The sequence below is a fragment of the Pleurodeles waltl genome, chromosome 1_1 (genome assembly GCF_031143425.1).
Source record: "Pleurodeles waltl isolate 20211129_DDA chromosome 1_1, aPleWal1.hap1.20221129, whole genome shotgun sequence".
Lineage (NCBI taxonomy): Eukaryota > Metazoa > Chordata > Amphibia > Caudata > Salamandridae > Pleurodeles > Pleurodeles waltl.
The window spans coordinates 308,982,774-309,001,872 of NC_090436.1; the positions used below are offsets into that span (position 1 = coordinate 308,982,774).

The window sequence follows — 19,099 nt, forward strand, 5'->3', positions numbered from 1 at the left end:
CTTCCTTCTTCTCTGCTGGAGGTTTCAGCTTAGCAGGGTTCAGAGAGGCCCTTAAATCCTAGCTGTAGGGGTGTGTTAGGGGTTAGAGGGCAGAGGGCAGTAGCCAATGACTACTGTCCCTGAGGGTGGCTACACCCTTCTTGTGCTCACTCTCTTTGGGGAGGAGGGCACATTCCTATCCCTATTGGTCCCTGTCCACCAAACCAAGATGGAGGATTCTGCAGGGAGGGGTTCACCTCAGCTCTGGACACCTTAGGGGTGTTCACTAGTCCTTGTTTTCCCGCCAGACTTGCTGCCAAAAGTGGAGCTTTGTCCGGGGGGTGGGCATCTCCACTAGCTGTAGTGTCCTAGGTCACTGTAACCCGAGGCTTGAGCCTTTGAGGCTCACCACCAGGTGTTACAGTTCCTGCAGGGGGAGGTGTGAAGCACCTCCACCTAGAACAGGCTTTGTTTCTGACCACAGAGTGCACAAAGGCACTCACCCCATGTGGCCAGAAACTTGTCTGAAAGTGGCAGGCTGGCACAAACTGGTCAGTCCTACACTAGCAGTTTGGCTAACAAAGGGGGCATTGTTAAGATGCACTCTGTGTGCATCTTTCAATAAATCCCACTCTGGCATCAGTGTGGGTTTATTGTGCTGACAGGTTTGATACCAAACATCCCAGAAGTCAGTGAAGCCATTATGGTGCTGTTGAGTTCGTAATGACAAACTCCCAGACCATATACTCAATATGGCTACACTGGACTTACAATATCTAAGAATGGACTTAGACACTGTAGGGGCATATTGCTCATGCAGCAATGCCCTCAACTGTGGTATAGTGCACCCTGCCTTAGGGCTGTAAGGCCTGCTAGAGAGGTGACTTACCTATGCCACAGGCAGTGGGTTGTGGGCACGGCAGCCTGAGAGTTGTGCCATGTCGACTGTCTTTTTCTCCTCACCAGCACACACAAGCTGTGAGGCAGTAGGGTGGCATAATACATGCTGCAGCCCTTGGAGACCTTCCCTAGCCACAGGGCCCTTGGTACCATGGGTATCTTTTACAAGGGACGTAACTGTGTGCCAGGGCTGTGCCAATTGTGGTACAGTTTTAGGGAAAGAGCACTGGTGCTGGGGCCTGGTTAGTAGGGTCCCAGCACACTTTCAAAGTTGGCATCAACACTAGGCAAAAAGTGGGGGGTAACCATGCCAACAGTGGCACTTTCCTACATACATATATCCCCCATTAATATCAAGAGTTCTTCCCTTGATACCAATAAAAGCTGTCCTACCTATCAGTCATATGTTACAGATATATTTCAGATGTTTCACAAAGTAGTTAATGAATATATATATTTTTTTGCAGTGAACCTCCCACCAATCTCCCCATGTTTTTAGTTTACTCATAACCTTCCTGCACCATTAACCCCCCCCCTAAAACCTAAGATGACCCTTACCTCCATTTACTACTACCCAGTCCTAAAACCTAAGATTATCCATACCTCCCTTTACCTCTATCCACCCCTAAACCCTGTAATTACCATTACGCCCCTTTCCCTCTATGCACACCTAACACTAAAATTATCCTTGCCAACCTTTACTACTCTACAACCCTTAATCCTAAATGTACCCTTACCTTCCTTTACTGCTATCCGCCCCTATAAAATTATCCTTGCCTCCCTTTACCACTGCCCAACCCAAACCGTAAATTTAACCTTACTTCCATTTACCACTGCTAACAAGAAAAAAACATTTTTTTCCAATATCATAACAATTATGTTATATAGAAGAAATACTTACTTGCGTGGTAAAGGCACGAATACTTACCTGAGTGCTAAAGACTGTACCGTAAAGGCCGTTTACCTCTCTTGTGCACAGGCCGGCTGATTTAACTAACATATATATGCTGTCTTTTGGCACATCGGACAGGATTCAAAGCAACCAATGGAAATGCCATTTGAGCCACAAACCAAAACAACTACTATGAACTTACGGCATTCTTAAGAAAGAAAACTAATTAGAGACTTTTAAACAGGCATTTTAGCAAGTCATTTCCGGGAGCTGGCTGAACTAATTCAGTGAACTACAAAGTTTACATTTGATCAAATTCATTACAATTCCGATCACACTAGTATAGTGAAAAGTCACATTTTAAAAACAAAAATATTCTGGTACTCTTACTACTATTTATGAGCAGTGTAACAGTATAATACTTACAGGTTTCGGTTGCTGAAGCAAAATATTATTCCGAGAAGAGTGATTAGCAGGAATCCTATGCAGCTAGGCACTACTATGGCTTCAATTTCTCCTTTAGCTAAAAAAACCAAATGAAGACAATAAAACATCAATTATACTAAACATCTGTACTTCGTAATGGACGTAATAAATGCTTTGCAAGGGTACCTCGTGACAGACTACATCTACAATTTATTAACCCAAATTAGATTTGTATTGCGCATGAGGTACTATTTTTTGATTGTGAATGGTTTAAACATATTTTAAAACATATTACATAATACAGTGGGCTACATCTGCACAAGACCCAGAACGGGCATCTGTGCATTAAGAGGATGAAGGAAGAAGATAAACAGAATACCCACTCTTTATACACTCCTTCAAAGTAAACAAGCACTGGCAAAGCCAATTAACTTACTGTTTGGAAATGCACATGGGTGCTACTTCAGTGGCTCATCGTTGACTTTCTTATGATTATTCACTTACTGTAAATACAGATTAAAAGATACAAGGGGTGCTGCATACATGCAAGGGGCCCAGAAGCTCGAAAAAATAATAAAAAAATCAACAAATAAAAATAGCAGAATGTGGTGAGAAGGGGAGGGGCAAAAAAGGAGGGGATAGGGAATGGAGGCATGCATTTAAATCAAAAGTGTCAAACCAATACGTCTGGAGTTGGCTCCCAGCTTTTTGGCTTTGTCAATAATTGTTTTGTTATGGTTTTATGAAATATTTTTGGGAGAGCTGCTAGGCCTTCGCCAATATAACAAACAACAATTGGCTAAAAGCAAATATATTTTTTTGGTCCCAAAAAGCAGACATGGTTATAGTAGTCTCCAGCAATGAAGGGAACTACTTTGTGTGCTGATGTGCCCCCTGTAAAGGGCAGAATGCAGTAACTCACAATGAAGATAGCCAATGACTGAGGGAGCATTTTCAACTGACCCACGCTGTGTGCTGTGGTGGATGGAAGAAAAACGTGAATGATTTAACACACCAATGGATGCAGAGGGTTGGCTCAGTGTCGCCTTAAGATGTTTGGGGCCCTGGGCAAAACATACTATGGGGCCACCTGTTCTGAACAACTTTGATTTTTTAATATTGATTTTCTGCTAATTCAAGCCCAAATGATGCCAAAAAGACATACAGAAATGGGTGCTAAAACATAAATAGCTGAACTATGCCTAGCCAGGGGCTCAAAAATATAGAAGAACGTATTAAGCATAGCGAGACAGAGATAGATGTTTTCAGAGAGGAGAAATGACCATGTGCAGAAATATACAGAAAAGAGAGAGTAAGTTTACTTTCCCATGGGGACCCTTGAAAGAAGCGGGCCCTGACAACTGCCCACTTAGCCCACACCATAAACCACTTTTGGGCTGGCCAAAAGAACCTATTACATCTATAATTTTAGTAAAATCAAATGGTCATTGCTAATGCCAGTCTTAAAAATGAGACTACAAATGTGTTTCCATAAAAGGTGTTTTTAAACTGTACTCCTGGAGGAAAGCAACAAACTGGAGGAATGCTAAAACAGAAAATAAAAATAAAGAAAGAAAATCTCCACGGCAGCAGTGGAAAACATTTATTCATTCAATAAAAAATGATGTGAAGCAGCAATACGTCCGGGGTGGACAAACAGAAGAATAGAGAGAACAGCAATCAAATAAGGTGAACAGAGCTGAGACTGACAAAGCTATTCAATCATGAATAGGGGTTGATCAAAATAAAACCCTGTTATATTGTGTGCAGTAAGTCTTCGAAAAAGTATTGAGTAGGAACCCTCTGTGGCCACTGAGAAATAGAGGAAAACTGTATACTAGACTATTAATTCTCTCATAGCGTGTAAATAATTACTTCATAGGTAAATGATGTGACATTGCTTATTTGCAGTTGCCCAAGGACAGCTTTTATCCAACTTTCGGGGCATGGATGAAAAGGCTCTCATCTTTTCCAACGTTCCTTGCAATGTGAAGAGGGAAGTATGTGGACAAGGAACAATGACCATTAAATTATACAGGGCACATACGTTTTTACATTTTATTAGTTAAGAGCCTACTTAACTACAGTGATTCAAGAGGCTAGGCAAGAATCTTTGTGGGAAGATTTCTTTATCATTTCTCCAGTTTGCTATAGGTGATAATATATACCGGATTCTGTCAATCATTAAGTAGAACAGCTATGTATTACATTTTGGGTCTTGATCATGGAGTTTACAGAGAAGGACAGTCAATACTTTTCGCCCCCTCTGTCAAGTGTGTTCGGCGTTTTTCTAGGCTGTTAATGATTTGGTTTATTAACAATACAGTTCAAAATAATTGCTGTGCAATGTGCACACTCCCATAATAATTATTATCAATGCTAACAAGAAACCTTATGAAGCTCAGCACAAACGTTATCACGTGGTTGTTGCACTGGCAGCTGGTGAACTTTGAAAATGGTGGGGTGTAAATCTCTACCTTGCATGGGATTGAGAGAGGATAGTGAGCAAGTGAGCCAGAGTCCTCCTAAATGGAATGGAGCATAACTTGCAGCCAGATGGTGAATTTCACAGCACAGCATTCAAACACACTAGATAAAAATCCAGAGGATTTAAATGAACTACTTCTGTAATTTTGTGGTGTGCCATTCAAGCTTTACAACCCACCAGGATATTGTGCTTGCCCTCCCCAAGAAACCTAAGGGCCAGATTTATTATTATTTCAAGCAACCCAGCAAGACAACTTACTGCACTGCACTGTTGTAGGAAAGTTACACATTTTGACATGGTCACCCTGACGTTTTGCTCACTGACACTGATGCTGTTGATTGGTAGTGCACTGGGTCCCCGTTAACCAGGCCCCAGTGCTCTTTCCCTAAAACAAGGTAAATGCTCAATTGCAACTCAACTGGGAAGGACTTTAGAACCCCTGTACATCCCTAGTAAATGGTACCCCTGGCACCCAGGACATGGGTGTTTAAGAGGGTCCCCAAAGGCTGCAGCATGTATTATGCCACCCTAAAGGACCCACACAAAACTGCATTCAGACTGCCATTTCAGGATGCGTGAAATGGTGCAAACCATTCCAAAATCACAACATTGCAATACCTCTGTGTGCAATGCCCACTAACACTGCATGTATTATATGTAAGTCACACCTACAGAAGGCCTTGGAGCTCTAGGGCAGGGTGCATTATATTACATGTGAGGGCACAATTGCATGAGCAGATGTACCCCTCTAGTGCCCAGTTCCACTGTTAGTCACTGCAAGTGTTCAGGAAGCCATTTTGAGAACATGTACTGGGCACTGGTTGTTACCCAGCTACATTATGGCTTTACTGAAGATACTGGTATTTAGTATGAATAATAAATCCAGTATCAGATTTATTATGACATGCACCCAGAGGACACCATAGAGGTGTCCCCTGAAAACCTACTAGCCCCTCAGTGTGCTGGCTGACTGGTATTGACCAGTCTTCCAACACAGACGAGTTTCTTACCCCCTGCAGGTGAGAGGCCATGCACTCAGGGACCAGAAACAATGCCTGCTCCAGTGGAAGGTGATTACACCCCCTCCAGCAGGACGGCTAGTGATTTTAGCGTATCAAGGACAGAGAGTTCAAACCTTCTGATATGCAACCATGGCCCTCCCCCAAACCTGGGGAATGCCACCCCCTGCCCTGAGGTCCATTTGGCACCAGAGCAGGCGGGAAATTAGATATTCAGGAGGCGTGTTACACTTTTAGGCTAGTCACACCTAGGGTGGGCTACCTGAAGTGCACAGCCAAAGAATCTTGTTTTTGTTGAAAATAGATAACTCTGGGTCAGGGACCCCACAGGAAGTGGTCATATAGGGGGGTGTAGTCACCCCAAGGGTAAGTAGCCCATTGGCTACTACCCTATACTCCCCTTAATGCCCCCCAAAGTTCAAGTTACTTACCTTCGGTAACGAAATATCTGGTAGAGACATATTCTAGTTGCAGATTCTTTACCTTTGATTTTCCCCAGGCGTCATACTGGATCCGGAGATTTTTCTTTGAGCAGTACCTCTGCGCGCCGTCAGGTGGCGTCGGTCGCCTCCGCGGGCATCGTTGGCATCGTGATGACGTTGTTGTCTTATATGGGCGCACCCCGGCACGCTGACATCAGTTTCTTTTGACGACTTTCCATGTCAGTAGAGCGGAGCCATGAAGAACAGAATGGTGCGCCAAAACTAGGGCCTCAAAGGAAAGTTCCTGTCCCTAGAAATCAGTTCGCAGTGCGGGGAGGACGGGCGGGTCGGTAAGGAATCTGCAACTAGAATATGCCTCTACCAGATATTTTGTTACCAAAGGTAAGTAAGTTGTACATCTGATAGAGATTTCTAGTTGCAGATTCCTTACCTTTGAATAGATACCCTAGCAATACCATACCTGGTGGTGGGCCTGTGAACCAAGATAACACCAAAAAGACCTGCAGGACCGAGCGGCCAAAGTAACCGTCCCTTCGGACCTGATTGTCCAGGCAGTAGTGCTTTGTAAAAGTGTGCAGAGATGCCCATGTTGCTGCCTGACAAATATCCAGGACTGGAATGCCCTGTGCTAGCGCATTGGTAGCAGCAGTAGCTCTGGTGGAGTGAACTCGCAAACCTTCAGGAGGTTGCTTTTTAGCCAGAGCGTAGCACATTTTGATGCATAAGAGAACCCATCTTGAAATGGTCCTCTTCTGCACCGCCTTTCCCTTCTTTGCACCCACATATCCCACAAAGAGTTGATTGTCCACTCGGAAGTCTTTGGTATGATCAAGATAGGACGCCAACGCACTTTTTGGGTCCAGAAGGTGGAGTCTCTTCTCCTCATGAGAGGGATGTGGGGGTGCATAATAGGTAGGCAAGGTGATGGACTGTGACATGGAACGGTGTCACTACCTTAGGTAGAAAAGAAGCCCTTGTGCGAAGCACCACTTTGTCAGGATGTATGGCAAGAAAGGGAGGCTTAGATGACAGAGCCTGGAGTTCACTAACTCTGCGGGCAGAAGTAATGGCAACTAAAAAGACAGCCTTTATAGTTAAGAGCCTTAGAGGACAGTTGTGAAGCGGTTCAAACAGGTTACACATAAGGTAAGTTAAGACCAGATTGAGATCTCATTGGGGCATGATGAATGGGATAGGAGGAGAGATGTGTGAGGCCTTTAAGAAACCTCCCTATGGAAGATTTAAATAAGGAAGGCTGATCAGGTAACCTTAAGAGTGCCCAAGGTGGAAGAATAAAGAGAAGAACTTGACAGAGAGGAGCAGATAGAGGATCAACAGAATTGTTGATGCACCATGCCACAAATGTCTTCCAACGACAGGCGTATACAGTTTTGGTTGAGGGACGCCTGGCTGCAAAGATAACATCACAGACATCGGGTGGCAAGTCAAAAGACGCCAACTGTCGGTGCTCAATCTCCAAGCAAGAAGTTGCAGAGTCAACAGGTTCGGGTGGAGGACCTTTTCCTGCTGCTGCGATAGAAGATCCTCCCGAAGAGGCAGTCTGATCGGAGGAGCTATGGCCATGCTCAAAAGCTCAGATACCAGACTCTTCGTGCCCAGTCCGGAGCCACCAGTATTACTTGGGCCCGGTCTTGCCTGATCTTCTTCAGAACTCTGGGCAGAAGTGGTATTGGCGGAAAGGTGTACCGGAGGCATGAATTCCACTAGCGACGGTAAGTGTCGCCGAGCGAGTGCCGCCTTGGAAACTCCAACGCTCAAAACAGCGGACATTGCGTGTTCTCTACAGAGGCAAACAAGTCTAACCAAGGTTCTCCCCACTGCAAGAAGAGACCTTGCACCAGGCATCGTCGACTGAGTTCGTCTGCTCTGGCATTCAAGGAGCCTGCCACCAGGGAAACGCTCTGAAGTTGAACCACCAGGGAAATGCCCTGAAGTTCCAGCCATGTCCAGAGACGAAGGGCCTCTTGACAAACAGTCCACGACCCCACTCCACCTTGTTTGTAGCAATACCACATGGCAGTGGTGTTGTCTGTGAACACCTGCACTACCTTCTCCTTGAGGGAGGAAAGAAATGCTTTCAATGCTAGTCGAATCACTTGGAGCTCCAGATGATTGATATGAAGTCCAGTTTCCGCCGGAGACCAGATGCCTCTGATCTCTGCCTCTCCCATGTGGCCACCCCATCCCAGGAGTGATGCATCTGTCACGACTGTAAGATCTGGTTGGGGAAAGGAGAGGGATCTGCCCTTGACCCAATCCTGATTCGTTAACCACCACTGCAGGTCTTTCGCAGTTTCCCTGATGCTGCACCCCTTGGAACTTCAGGTCCCACTGCAGAGCCCGCATATGCCATCTGGCATGTTGGACCAGCAGGAGGCCATGAGGCCCAGCAGCCTCAGAGTCATTCTCACTGAAATCCAGGACAGAGGCTGAAACATCGGTATCATAGCCCGAATATCCTGGACTCGCTGAGAAGGAGTCAGGTGTGACTTTGGCACCTTGATAGTGAACCATAGTGAATGCAATAGGTTTGCTGTAGTCTGGAGGTGGGAGACAACTTTCTGGGGCGATTTCGCCTTTAAAAGCCAATCGAAGTAGGGGAAGACAGGGACCCCTAACCTGCGCAGATGAGCTGCCAACACTACCATCACCTTCGTGAATACCCGAGGGGCACTGGTAAGGCCAAAGAGAAGCACGGTAAACTAAAAGTGCTTGTGACCTACCACAAATTGTAGGTAACGTCTGTGGGCCGGCAAGACGGGAATGTGCAAGTATGCGTCTTGAAAGTCCAACGCTACGATCCAGTCTCCGGGATCCAGAGCAGATAGGACCTGAGCGCCAATGTCAACATTTTGAACTTCTTTTTTAGGAAGAGATTGAGGGACAGAAGACCTAATATAGGACCTTTGTCCTTTTTCGGAAGCAGAAAGTAGCGGGAATAGCAACCACGACCTACTTCTGGCAACAGTCCGAATTAATGGCTTCTCATTGAGGCAGGTGATGGCGTATCCTGCCACCTACTGTCTCCTGATGTACCTGCAGACTAGGAAGGCTTGGAGGCTGAAGAGATAGTGGAGGTGGACTGGGAGAGCCGCTGGCTACCTGATCCTGAGAACGTGGGATCCTGCGTCCGTGGCTGCGCAGGGGCTGTACAGCATGCGCAGGTCAGTGGCCATGGTGAAAAAGACGCAGTTGGGTGCCCCTTCCGCAGCCACGAAAGGCGGACTGCCAGGGTCTAGGTGAGGGAGCGAGGCCAAGGGACCAGACTGAGGCTCGGAAATCCTTAAGGCGCTCGAGCGCCGAGTCCGCCTTGTCTCCAGAGAGACGTGTGCCATCAAAGGGCATGTCCATCAAGGATTGCTGGACATACGCCGAAAAGCCAGACGTTCTCAGCCAGGTGTGGTGTCTCAATGCCACCGTCGATGCAACCAATCTGCCTAGAGAGTCTTTCGTATCCAGTCCACAACGAATCATGAACTTAGTTGCATCCCTCCCATCTGTTACGGCTTGGGACAGGACAGTTCGGGCCTCCTCCGGGACTGCAGGCAGCACTTGCGTGACAATATCCCAGAGAGTATGGGAATAGCGGCTCAAAAGGCATGCGGTGTGCACGGACTGCATCGCTAGACTGTTGGAAGAAAAAAACGTCTCCCCCAAATTATCCAGTCTTTTTGATTCCCTATCCGGGGGTGCAGCAGGGAATGTGTCTGATGAAGAAGCTGCCTGTATGACAAGGCTCTCAGGCATGGGGTGTTGGGTCAGGAATTTCGGGTCTGACGGCAGCGGGCAATTGTCTTAATCACAGGAGCCCCTATGCTGGGTCTGGACCAAGTACCCAAAAGGAAGTCTGTCAGTGCTTCATTAAAGGGTAAAAGGGGCTCGGAAGAGGAAGACCCCGGCTGAAGCACGTTGGTTAGGATGTTAGGCCTAACCTCCACTGAAGGAAGCTTGAGGTCCAGGACCTCAGCCGACCTTCTCACCACCATAGAGTAAGAAGCACCCTCCCTCCATAGCCACGCTAGGAGGAGAGAGGATACCAGTGACAGGGGAGGTGTCTAGACCACTGGCATCACCCAAATCCTGCACCCAGTCCATTTGGGGGTCAAGCTGGTATTCTAAAGGGTCCAGCGTCCCCTCCATACACTCCCTGTATCCATACCCACAAGAATAAGGGTCTGGATCAACCGTAGGCCCAGGAGAGCCCATAGAGAACAGAATTGGCGTCGATCGAAGTAGTTCCGGCTCCGGATCATCGGGTATGAGGATGGGATCTACATCGATTGTGGGCCCAACCGATGTCGGGAGCGTCAACGTCTGACCTGAAGCCGGGGAAGGCCGCCGTGGCACGACCGGCGTTGGGACAGATCAGCGATTGGATCCGGAGGGGCCCTCCGGAGCCAAGGCAGAAGCCGACGGCTTTGAAACAGAAGGGACCCCCAACCGACTCACCTGTGCCTGAATGCTCCGAAGGTGGGTCGGACCGCTCAAAAATGAGGCGCATGGCCTTGTAAAATTCTTTAAGTTGAGCGGGGGTGGCTCCGGCTCTTGGGAAGTCGGGGAAGCGCAGAGCCGACCCAGAAGAAGGCTCTTCCCGCGGTGTATCATCCGATTGAGGGGTGAAGTCTATGAACGCTTGTCCTTCTTCGACGACTTCTTTTTGTGACTCGAATGTCCCGATGACTTGGAGGACAAAGAGTGGTGGTGACTCCGCAGCCGGTCTTGAGACCTTCCTCTTGAACGGGACCGTGAGTCGAGTGTCGGGCCACCATGAGCTTTAGGGATCGCTCCCTCAAAGCCTTCGGGCTAGACACTCTAAGCATGACTTAGGGTCGTGATCGCGCTCCATACACCATAGGCACACGAGGTGCGGATCAGTCACCGACATAGTTCGGTGACATGAGTAGCTGGGCTTGAATCCGGTCTTACAGGACATCCCTCGACGCATCCACGAACTCATCAAAAACTACAACAAAAATGCCAACGTAGTCAAAAAATGACTGAGGTAGCTCTTCTCCGGATCTGCGCGTAGGCTGGCGCGGAAAGAAAACAACTGACGTCAGCGCAGCGGGGTGGCGCCTATATATGACTGCGACGTCATCACGGCAAGCACAACGCCAACAACGCCCACGGAGTCGACCGATGCCACCTGACGGCGTGCAGAGGTACTGATCGAAGAAAAATCTCAAGATCCAGTCTGGCGCCTGGGTAAATTCAAAGGTAGGGAATCTGCAACTAGAAGTCTCTATCAGATTTGAGTATTTAGGGTACCCATCAACACTAGATCTTCAGATATGACTACCTGGGAACAGGCGACGGACAAAGATGAGTGGTCACTGTGAGAAATGAGGACTTACCCTGAACTTGGTAAGAAACCCTGCCTTGCTGCTGGTACACAAGTACCCCATTGCACTTCCTTTTAATTTGTCAGGTTCCTTTAAACTTTTACTGCTGTAGCACTTGAGGCTACCAATGCAACTAGCACCTACGGCCCCCAGACACTGAGGTGAATCTTTGGGACTTCTCCACTCACACCCACCTACCACGGCACATTAAGTCCTAAATAGCCACTTAGACAAACTTTTGCAAGTATATGTATGCAGTACATGTTCTTTGTTCCCATAGGATAACCTCACCATGTTTGAGGCTATTGCTTCAAAACCGTTTTTCTTACAGTTTTCACATTTTATTGTACAATTCACAGCTCTGAAAGTACTCACATGATATCAATGATCTTGGTGAATAAAAATATATAAAAATCTGTGTTAATTTTATAAATTGGTCTCAGATTTCTTTTTGAGCTGTGTACCTGTAGGAACTTGGCTCTGTATATACTATCTCAAAGTATGAGATAGTATGCACAGAGTCCAAGGGTTCCCCTTAGAGGTTGATAGTGGCACAATTAGATAATTCTAATGCTCTAATTTGTGGTAGTGTGGTCGAGCAGTAGGCTTATCAGAGGGTAGTGTTAAGCATTTGTTGTACATACACAGGCAATAAATGAGGAACACACACTCAAAGACTTAACTCCAGGCCTGCAGTTTTTATACAGAAAAATATATTTTCTTAATTTATTTTAGACCCACAAGAGTCAAGATTTGAGGTAAATACATAAAATGCAAGGTACTTCACACAGGTAAGTATGGAACTTTGAATTAAAGCAGCAGTACACACAGAATAGGTTAAAATGCCAATAGGGCCGGTCAGGTGCCGAGGTCAAAGGAGGGCCCAAAACACACAGGCACCTATGGAGAACAGGGGTGCTCCAGTTCCGGTCTGCTGGCAGGTAAGTACCTGTGTCCTCGGGGAGCAGACCAGGGGGTGTTTGTAGAGTGCTGGGGGTGAAGTGGGAGGGTGGGGGGGGGGGGGTGGACAGGGGTGAGAGACATCCAAACAGGCACACAAAACACACCCTCAGCGGCACAGGGGCAGCCGGGTGCAGTGTGCAAAGTTGGCGCTGGATTTGCTGTAAGGAGCAATGGAGGGACCCGGGGGTCAATCAGGCGACGCAGGCAGGGCACAGGGGGGCTTCTCGGGCAAGCCACCGACTGGGCTAGGAAGAGGGCCGCCTGCTGATCACTCCTGCACTGGAAGTTGATTCCTCTCGGTCCTGGAGGCTGCGGGTGCACTTCTTGATCCAGGCGTCAGGTTCCTTGTTACCAGGCAGTCACGGTCAGGGGGAGCCTCTGGATCTTCTGTGCAGGCTTTGCTCTGGGGTCGACTCGGGCTACTCACGTCGTAGCAGTTGCCTGGGAGTCCTCTCTGCAGTGTTTGTTCTCTGGAGCTCGAGCCGGGGGCGTCGGGTACAGAGTGAAGTCTCACGCTTCCGGCGGGAAGGGAGAGTTCTTTCAAAGTTGCTTTTAAGTTGCGAAAATGTTTCAGGTTGTGAACAGTGCCGCTGTTCTCTGGTGTTTCTTGGTCCTTTGGGTTCAGGGCAGTCCTCTGAGTCCTCAGAGGTCGCTGGTACATGTCAGAAGCGTCGCTGTGCAGGTTATTTGAGTCTGGAGACAGACCGGAAGGGTTGGCGCCAAGTCAGTTGGAGTCTCCGTCGTCTCTGCAGGGCTTTCAGGTCAGCAGTCCTTCTTTCTTCAGATTGCAGGAATCTGATTTCCTGGGTTCAGGGTCACCTCTAAATAATACATTTAGGGGTATGTTTAGGTCTGCGAGACAGCAGCTAATGGCTCCTCTCCTGGAGGCTGGCTACACCCTCTTTGTGCCTCCTCCCTGAGGGGAGGGGGGCACATCCCTGATCTTATTGGGGGAATCCTCCAATCTCAAGATGGAGGATTTCTAAAGGCAGGGGTCACCTCAGTTCAGGACACCTTAGGGGCTTGTCCTGACTGGTGGGTGACTCCTGCTTGTTTTTCTCATTATCCTCTCCTGCCTTGCAGCCAAGGACAGATGAAGTGGCCCTTACCCAGTACTTGAGAAAAAAAGTCAGGTCATCTTCCTGGGAAGAGAGGTTCTGTTTCTTGTGCTGTGTTGAAGCTGGTTCCCCAGTCTTCTTTCCTTTTCCCTTGGAAGGTTGGGCAATTATTCCAGACTCCAGCACTTATTTTTCACTCTGAGCCCTGCTTTGTGCCCTTGTCTTGACACACCAGTTGAGGGATACCCAGCATGGCTGCATGGGTCTTGAGCTCTACCTCAGCCCATGCTGAGGACTCCAGATCATTCCCTAGCAGACATTCTATTGGAATTGCAGAGGAGACTACCACCTGTTTCAGGCCAGTGACCCCTCCCTATTCTAAAGTTACAATTGCCATGGGATGGACTTTAGTTGGATTGTCAGCATTATTGACTAGATATGTTTGTCCAGCCAGGTACTCTCCTGGGGAAACCAGTTTGTCAGTCATCATTGTGACACTGGCACCTGTATCCCTCACGGCTTCTACTCTAGTCCCATTTATCAAGAGCTGCTGCCTGTATTTTTGCATGTTAGGAGGCCAGGCAGCAAGTGTGTCAAATTCTACCCCACCCTCAGAGACTAATGTAGCCTCAGTGTGAACTCTGATTTCCTCTGGGCACACTGTTGATCCCACTTGGAGACTGGCTATTCCAGTGCTAACTGGAGTAGTATTTGTTGTGGGACTTTTCTTGGGACAGGCCTCGTCTCCCGTTTGGTATCCATGCTGACTACAGATTCGACACCAGGCCTTCTTGGGATCAAAGTTTTTACCCTTATACCCATTTGATGATTGTAAAGAGGCTTGGGGCCCACCCTCCTGAGCAGGTTTTTGGGGCCCTGTAGAAGAGTCTTTACTTTTTCCCTTGGATGTCTCAACACTCTTCCCCTGGGGAGGCTTTGTGACCCCTTCCCTTTGGTCACCCCCTGTGGAAGTCTTGGTCACCCTAGTCTTGACCCAATGGTCTGCCTTCTTTCCCAATTCTTGGGGAGAAATTGGACCTAGGTCTACCAGATGTTGATGCAGTTTGTCACTGAAACAATTACTTAACAGATGTTCTTTCATAAACAAGTTATACAGCCCATCATAATCATTTACACCACTGGCAGTTATCCAACCATCTAGTGTTCTGACTGAGAAGTCAACAAAATCAACCCAGGTCTGGCTCGAGGATTTTTGAGCCCCCCTGAACCTAATCCTGTAATCCTCATTTGAGAATCCAAAGCCCTTAATCAGGGTAGCCTTCATGAGATCACAGGATTCTGCATCTTTACCTGAGAGTGTGAGGAGTCTATCTCTACACTTTCCAGTGAACATTTCCCAAAGGAGAGCACCCCAGTGAGATCTGTTTACTTTTCTGGTTGCACAAGCCCTCTCTTAAAAGCTGTGAACCATTTGGTGATATCATCACCATATTCATATTTTGTTACAATGCCTTAGGGGATTTTAAGGATGTCAGTATTCTCTCTGACCCTAGTTATGTTGCTGCCACCCACCATTGATAGGCGCTAAACCCATCTCTTGTCTTTCCCTATCTATGGCTAGGAGCTGCTTCACCAAGCCAATCTTTTTGCGATCCTGGCTAACAGGAGGTCATCTTCATTGATGCTGCCCTCAATGCTTCCAGAGTTACTGGTCTCCCCTCTCTCTGACTTTGATTTGTGGAGTCAGGGTTTGAGGAACTCTGTTCTCCCCGGTTAGGACAGGAGGGGGGAAATCATCCTCCTGTTCACTAACTTCCCCATCTGGGGGATTATCCTCAGAGGGGTGGTCCCTTGTAAACTCTGCCAAAAGTTCCTGGAGCTTTACTTTGGTAGGGTTGGACCCAGTTTTTATCTTTTTAGTTTTACAGAGAGACCTTAACTCTGACATCCCTAGATGCAGGTAAGGGGCAAGGCCGAGTTTCATCACCATCTCCTCTGTGTTAGATATTATCACTCTAAAAGTTGGGATTACTTTTTAAGAATCTAAAAACTTCTTCTAGAATTTAAATCCAAACTTTTAAAAACTTCTGAACTCTAAAAGAAATGCTAACAGGGACTTACACAAGGCCCTACCTAGCAGGACTTTTAAAATTAAGAAAAATAGTTCAAATTGCAAAAATCAGTTTCTAATGACAATGTTTGGATTTTAGTTGTGTGATCAGGTATTGGCTGAGTAGTCCAGCAAATGCAAAGCCTGATCCACCAATGTAGGAAGTTGACTCTGTATATACTATCTCAAAGTAAGAGATAGTGTGCACAGAGTCCAAGGGTTCCCCTTAGAGGTTGATAGAGGCAAAATTCACTAATTCTAAAGCTCTATTGTGTGGTAGTGTGGTCGAGCAGTAGGCTTATCAGAGGGTAGTGTTAAGCATTTGTTGTACACACACAGGTAATAAATGAGAAACACACACTCAAAGACTTAACTCCAGGCCAATAGTTTTTGTACAGAAAAATATATTTTCTTAATTTATTTTAGAACCACAAGATTCAGGATTTGAGGTAAGTACATAAAATGCAAGGTACTTCACACAGGTAAGTATGGAACTTTGAATTAAAGTAGTAGCACACACAGTATAGGAAAAATTCCAATAAGCTATTTTAAAAGTGGACACAGTGCAAAAATCAACAGTTCCTGGGGGAGGTAAGTAGGGTTACGTTACTCAGGTAAGTAAAGCACTTACACAGTCAGTCTCCTAGGCATAGGCAGCTCACCATTGGGGGTTCAAGGCAACCCCAAAGTCACTGCACCAGCCACACAGGGCCGGTCAGGTACAGAGGTCAAAGGAGGGCCCAAAACACATAGGTGCCTATGGAGAACAGGGGTGCTCTGGTTCCTGTCTGCTGGCAGGTAAGTACCTGCGTCCTCGGGGAGAAGACCAGGGGATTTTGTAGAGCACTGGGGAGGGGGAGGGGAGACACACAAACAGGCACACAAAACACACCCTCAGCGGCACAGGTGTGGCCGGGTGCAGTGTGCTAAGTAGGCATCGTATTTGCTATAGGAAGCAATGGAGGGACCCGGGGGTCATTTTAGCGATGCAGGCAAGGGCACAGGGGGGCTTCTCGGGCCAGCCACCGACTGGGCTAGGAAGAGGGCCGCCTGCTGGTCACTGCTGCACTGGAAAGTGTTTCCTCTCGGTCCTGTGGGGTGCAGTGCTTGGTCCAGGCGTCAGGTTCCTTGTTACCAGGCAGGCACGGTCAGGGGGAGCCTCTGGATCCTCTCTGCAGGCGTCGCTGCAGTAGTGCAGTGGGGTCAGCTCAGGTTACTCTCGATGTCGTAGTTGCCCAGGAATTTTTTTTTTTTTTACATTCCAAAAATGCCTCCTATTCACTTTTCCTCTTGAATCACTGTGATATTGTCACATATTGATGAGTATGATGTTCTCTAATGAAATGTAAAAGCATATGTGCACTGCTTCCGTTCTTAATTGCAAATCAACAATTGGGTTTTGTCCACACCCTTACCCCTGTTCACATACCTTGGCCCTGAACAGGGCTAAAGTATGTTTCGGGGAGTGAACCTGTACCTGGATTTGAGTGCTTGGTATATTGGGGGCAAGAGCAGGAGACAGGGACCCTTTTCCTCTAATTTTTATTGAATTATGACCAACTCTTTGCATATTGTAAAACAGAGGAAGACCTTATTAATGACGGTCAGGATTAAGTTACACATACTCAAAGAAAAACTTTGAGGATTCTGCTGTATGTTCTGGGTTCACATCTACTTTCTCAGCCATAGAAGAAAACAAAGCAACAAAGAATAAATACACACTAAACTTGCAATGTAAATTTAAATGTAAAATTAAAACCTGTTATATTCTACATTAATATCCATGTTTAACTCACCAAATTTTAGCGTAGTAAAAGTGAGTTCAGGTCCATCCGTGTCTCCTTTCTCAGTAGATGCCCTCATACGAACCATGTACAAAGTATCCCCAGTCAAACGAGAGAGAGAATATTCTGTTACGTCAGGACCCACAACCACAGCTGAAAGAAGTGACGTACAAAGGTATTAAAACAGAGACAGATAATGGTGCTAGTTGTGACACTGTGGCAGCAAATGGGTCAGAATCTTTAGCATTATAGTTAACAGTAAAGCAGATGACCAAAAACAGTGGTGCATGGTTGGATTCTGACATTTAACGGTTATGTAAGAATTGAAAAAAGTTACTAAAACACTAATAACATACAACTTATTGTCAAACAAAATTGCCTACACTATTGTATTCCATCTATCCTTCTAGGTGAGGAATTAAAACATAAATAAACACACAGAGGAGAAAGGCTGTGGAATGAATTTGAGTGTTCTGCAGAGGAGCCTAGGGAGCAAGCACAGGAAGTCATAACATCTTGCCACAATGACGACATGCACATTCTTTTCACATACTGGGTAGCAATAACATACATCCAATTTTTTCTCTGCCTTCACGATTTCAGAGACCTATAATTAGAGGTAAAGTCTTATGGATATGAATGGGATATTTAACTAGTCCTACCAGGTGAGATCCGCATTAGCCTTTCCATTTCGGTACATAACAGTTATTTGAGGCACCAAATTAATTTTGGTAGAAGCGAGAACAAAACAACCAAAGACAGCTAGGTAGAGAACACAATATATGTTTTACAAAATGTCAAGAACAGGTATCAAAGCAAGGGTGGCACTTAAACTTAGGCAAGTGTAGGTTTATTGTTTGTAGAACATTGATAGGGTGTTAAGATCTTTCTGTGTATATATACAATTAACAGTGCCTAGACAAACAAAAAATAAAAACTGTACCATAACATTTTTGTTTGCAAAGTAGACGAAGCTAGTAAAATAACTCAGTAGGCCAATGAAGTACTGTATTTTAATTTGGTACGCACTTTAAAAAGAGGGGCTTTAACTAAAATTTTAAGTTGGCATACACAACACAATATACATACAGTACAATTATTAACACTATCAAAATGAAATTATTAATTACATATACTACAGAAACTATTTAAAGTAAGTGCAAATTCCCACAACAAACAAACAACAAATAGGCATAGGTCAATAGACACTAAAATCTAGTATTCATTGCACATTATCTCTACAGGTACAATTCAGATTTGTAATTACAAAGCTGAGACTTAACTTATGTCCCTTACAAAGTAAAAAGGAAAGATAGAACAAGAGATCTGATGGACCTCTCCACCATATGCCCTTGCTGTCTGGTAACAAAAGAATAAAAAACACATTTCTTGTTGTTTTTGCACATTCCAAGAAAAGTCACATTCTAAGATAGGTCACATGCTTCACCTGCTAAAGAAACCATCTACGAACCCAACCAACCTCACCACCCTTTTACACACCATCGATTCAGAGGGAAAAATAACTGAGAAAGTAGATGACTTCCAAGCTAGATGAGCACATCTGCAAGAATAATCTTCTACAGGAATATCAATCAGACTTCAGACCATGCCGCAGCACTGAAACAGCCACTATTCAAGTAGACTACAACATTCTTTCTCCTAATAGGAATGACCCTTGCCTCCTTGTCCTACGTGACATCACTATAGCCTTCA

The 19,099-nt window shown here is 46.1% G+C and overlaps 1 protein-coding gene across 6 annotated transcripts in view; it reads right to left on the reverse strand.

Moving 5' to 3' along the window:
- Positions 1–19,099, reverse strand: part of IL6ST (interleukin 6 cytokine family signal transducer) — a 477,893-nt gene that overhangs the window by 113,269 nt on the left and 345,525 nt on the right. For all 6 annotated transcript variants that reach the window (XM_069222264.1, XM_069222292.1, XM_069222274.1 and 3 more), the window contains 2 exons: positions 17,399–17,539; positions 2,198–2,294 (listed from right to left, as the gene is read on the reverse strand). In XM_069222264.1, coding sequence (XP_069078365.1) covers positions 2,198–2,294; positions 17,399–17,539 — 238 coding nt within the window. The remainder of the gene's footprint in view (positions 1–2,197; positions 2,295–17,398; positions 17,540–19,099) is intronic.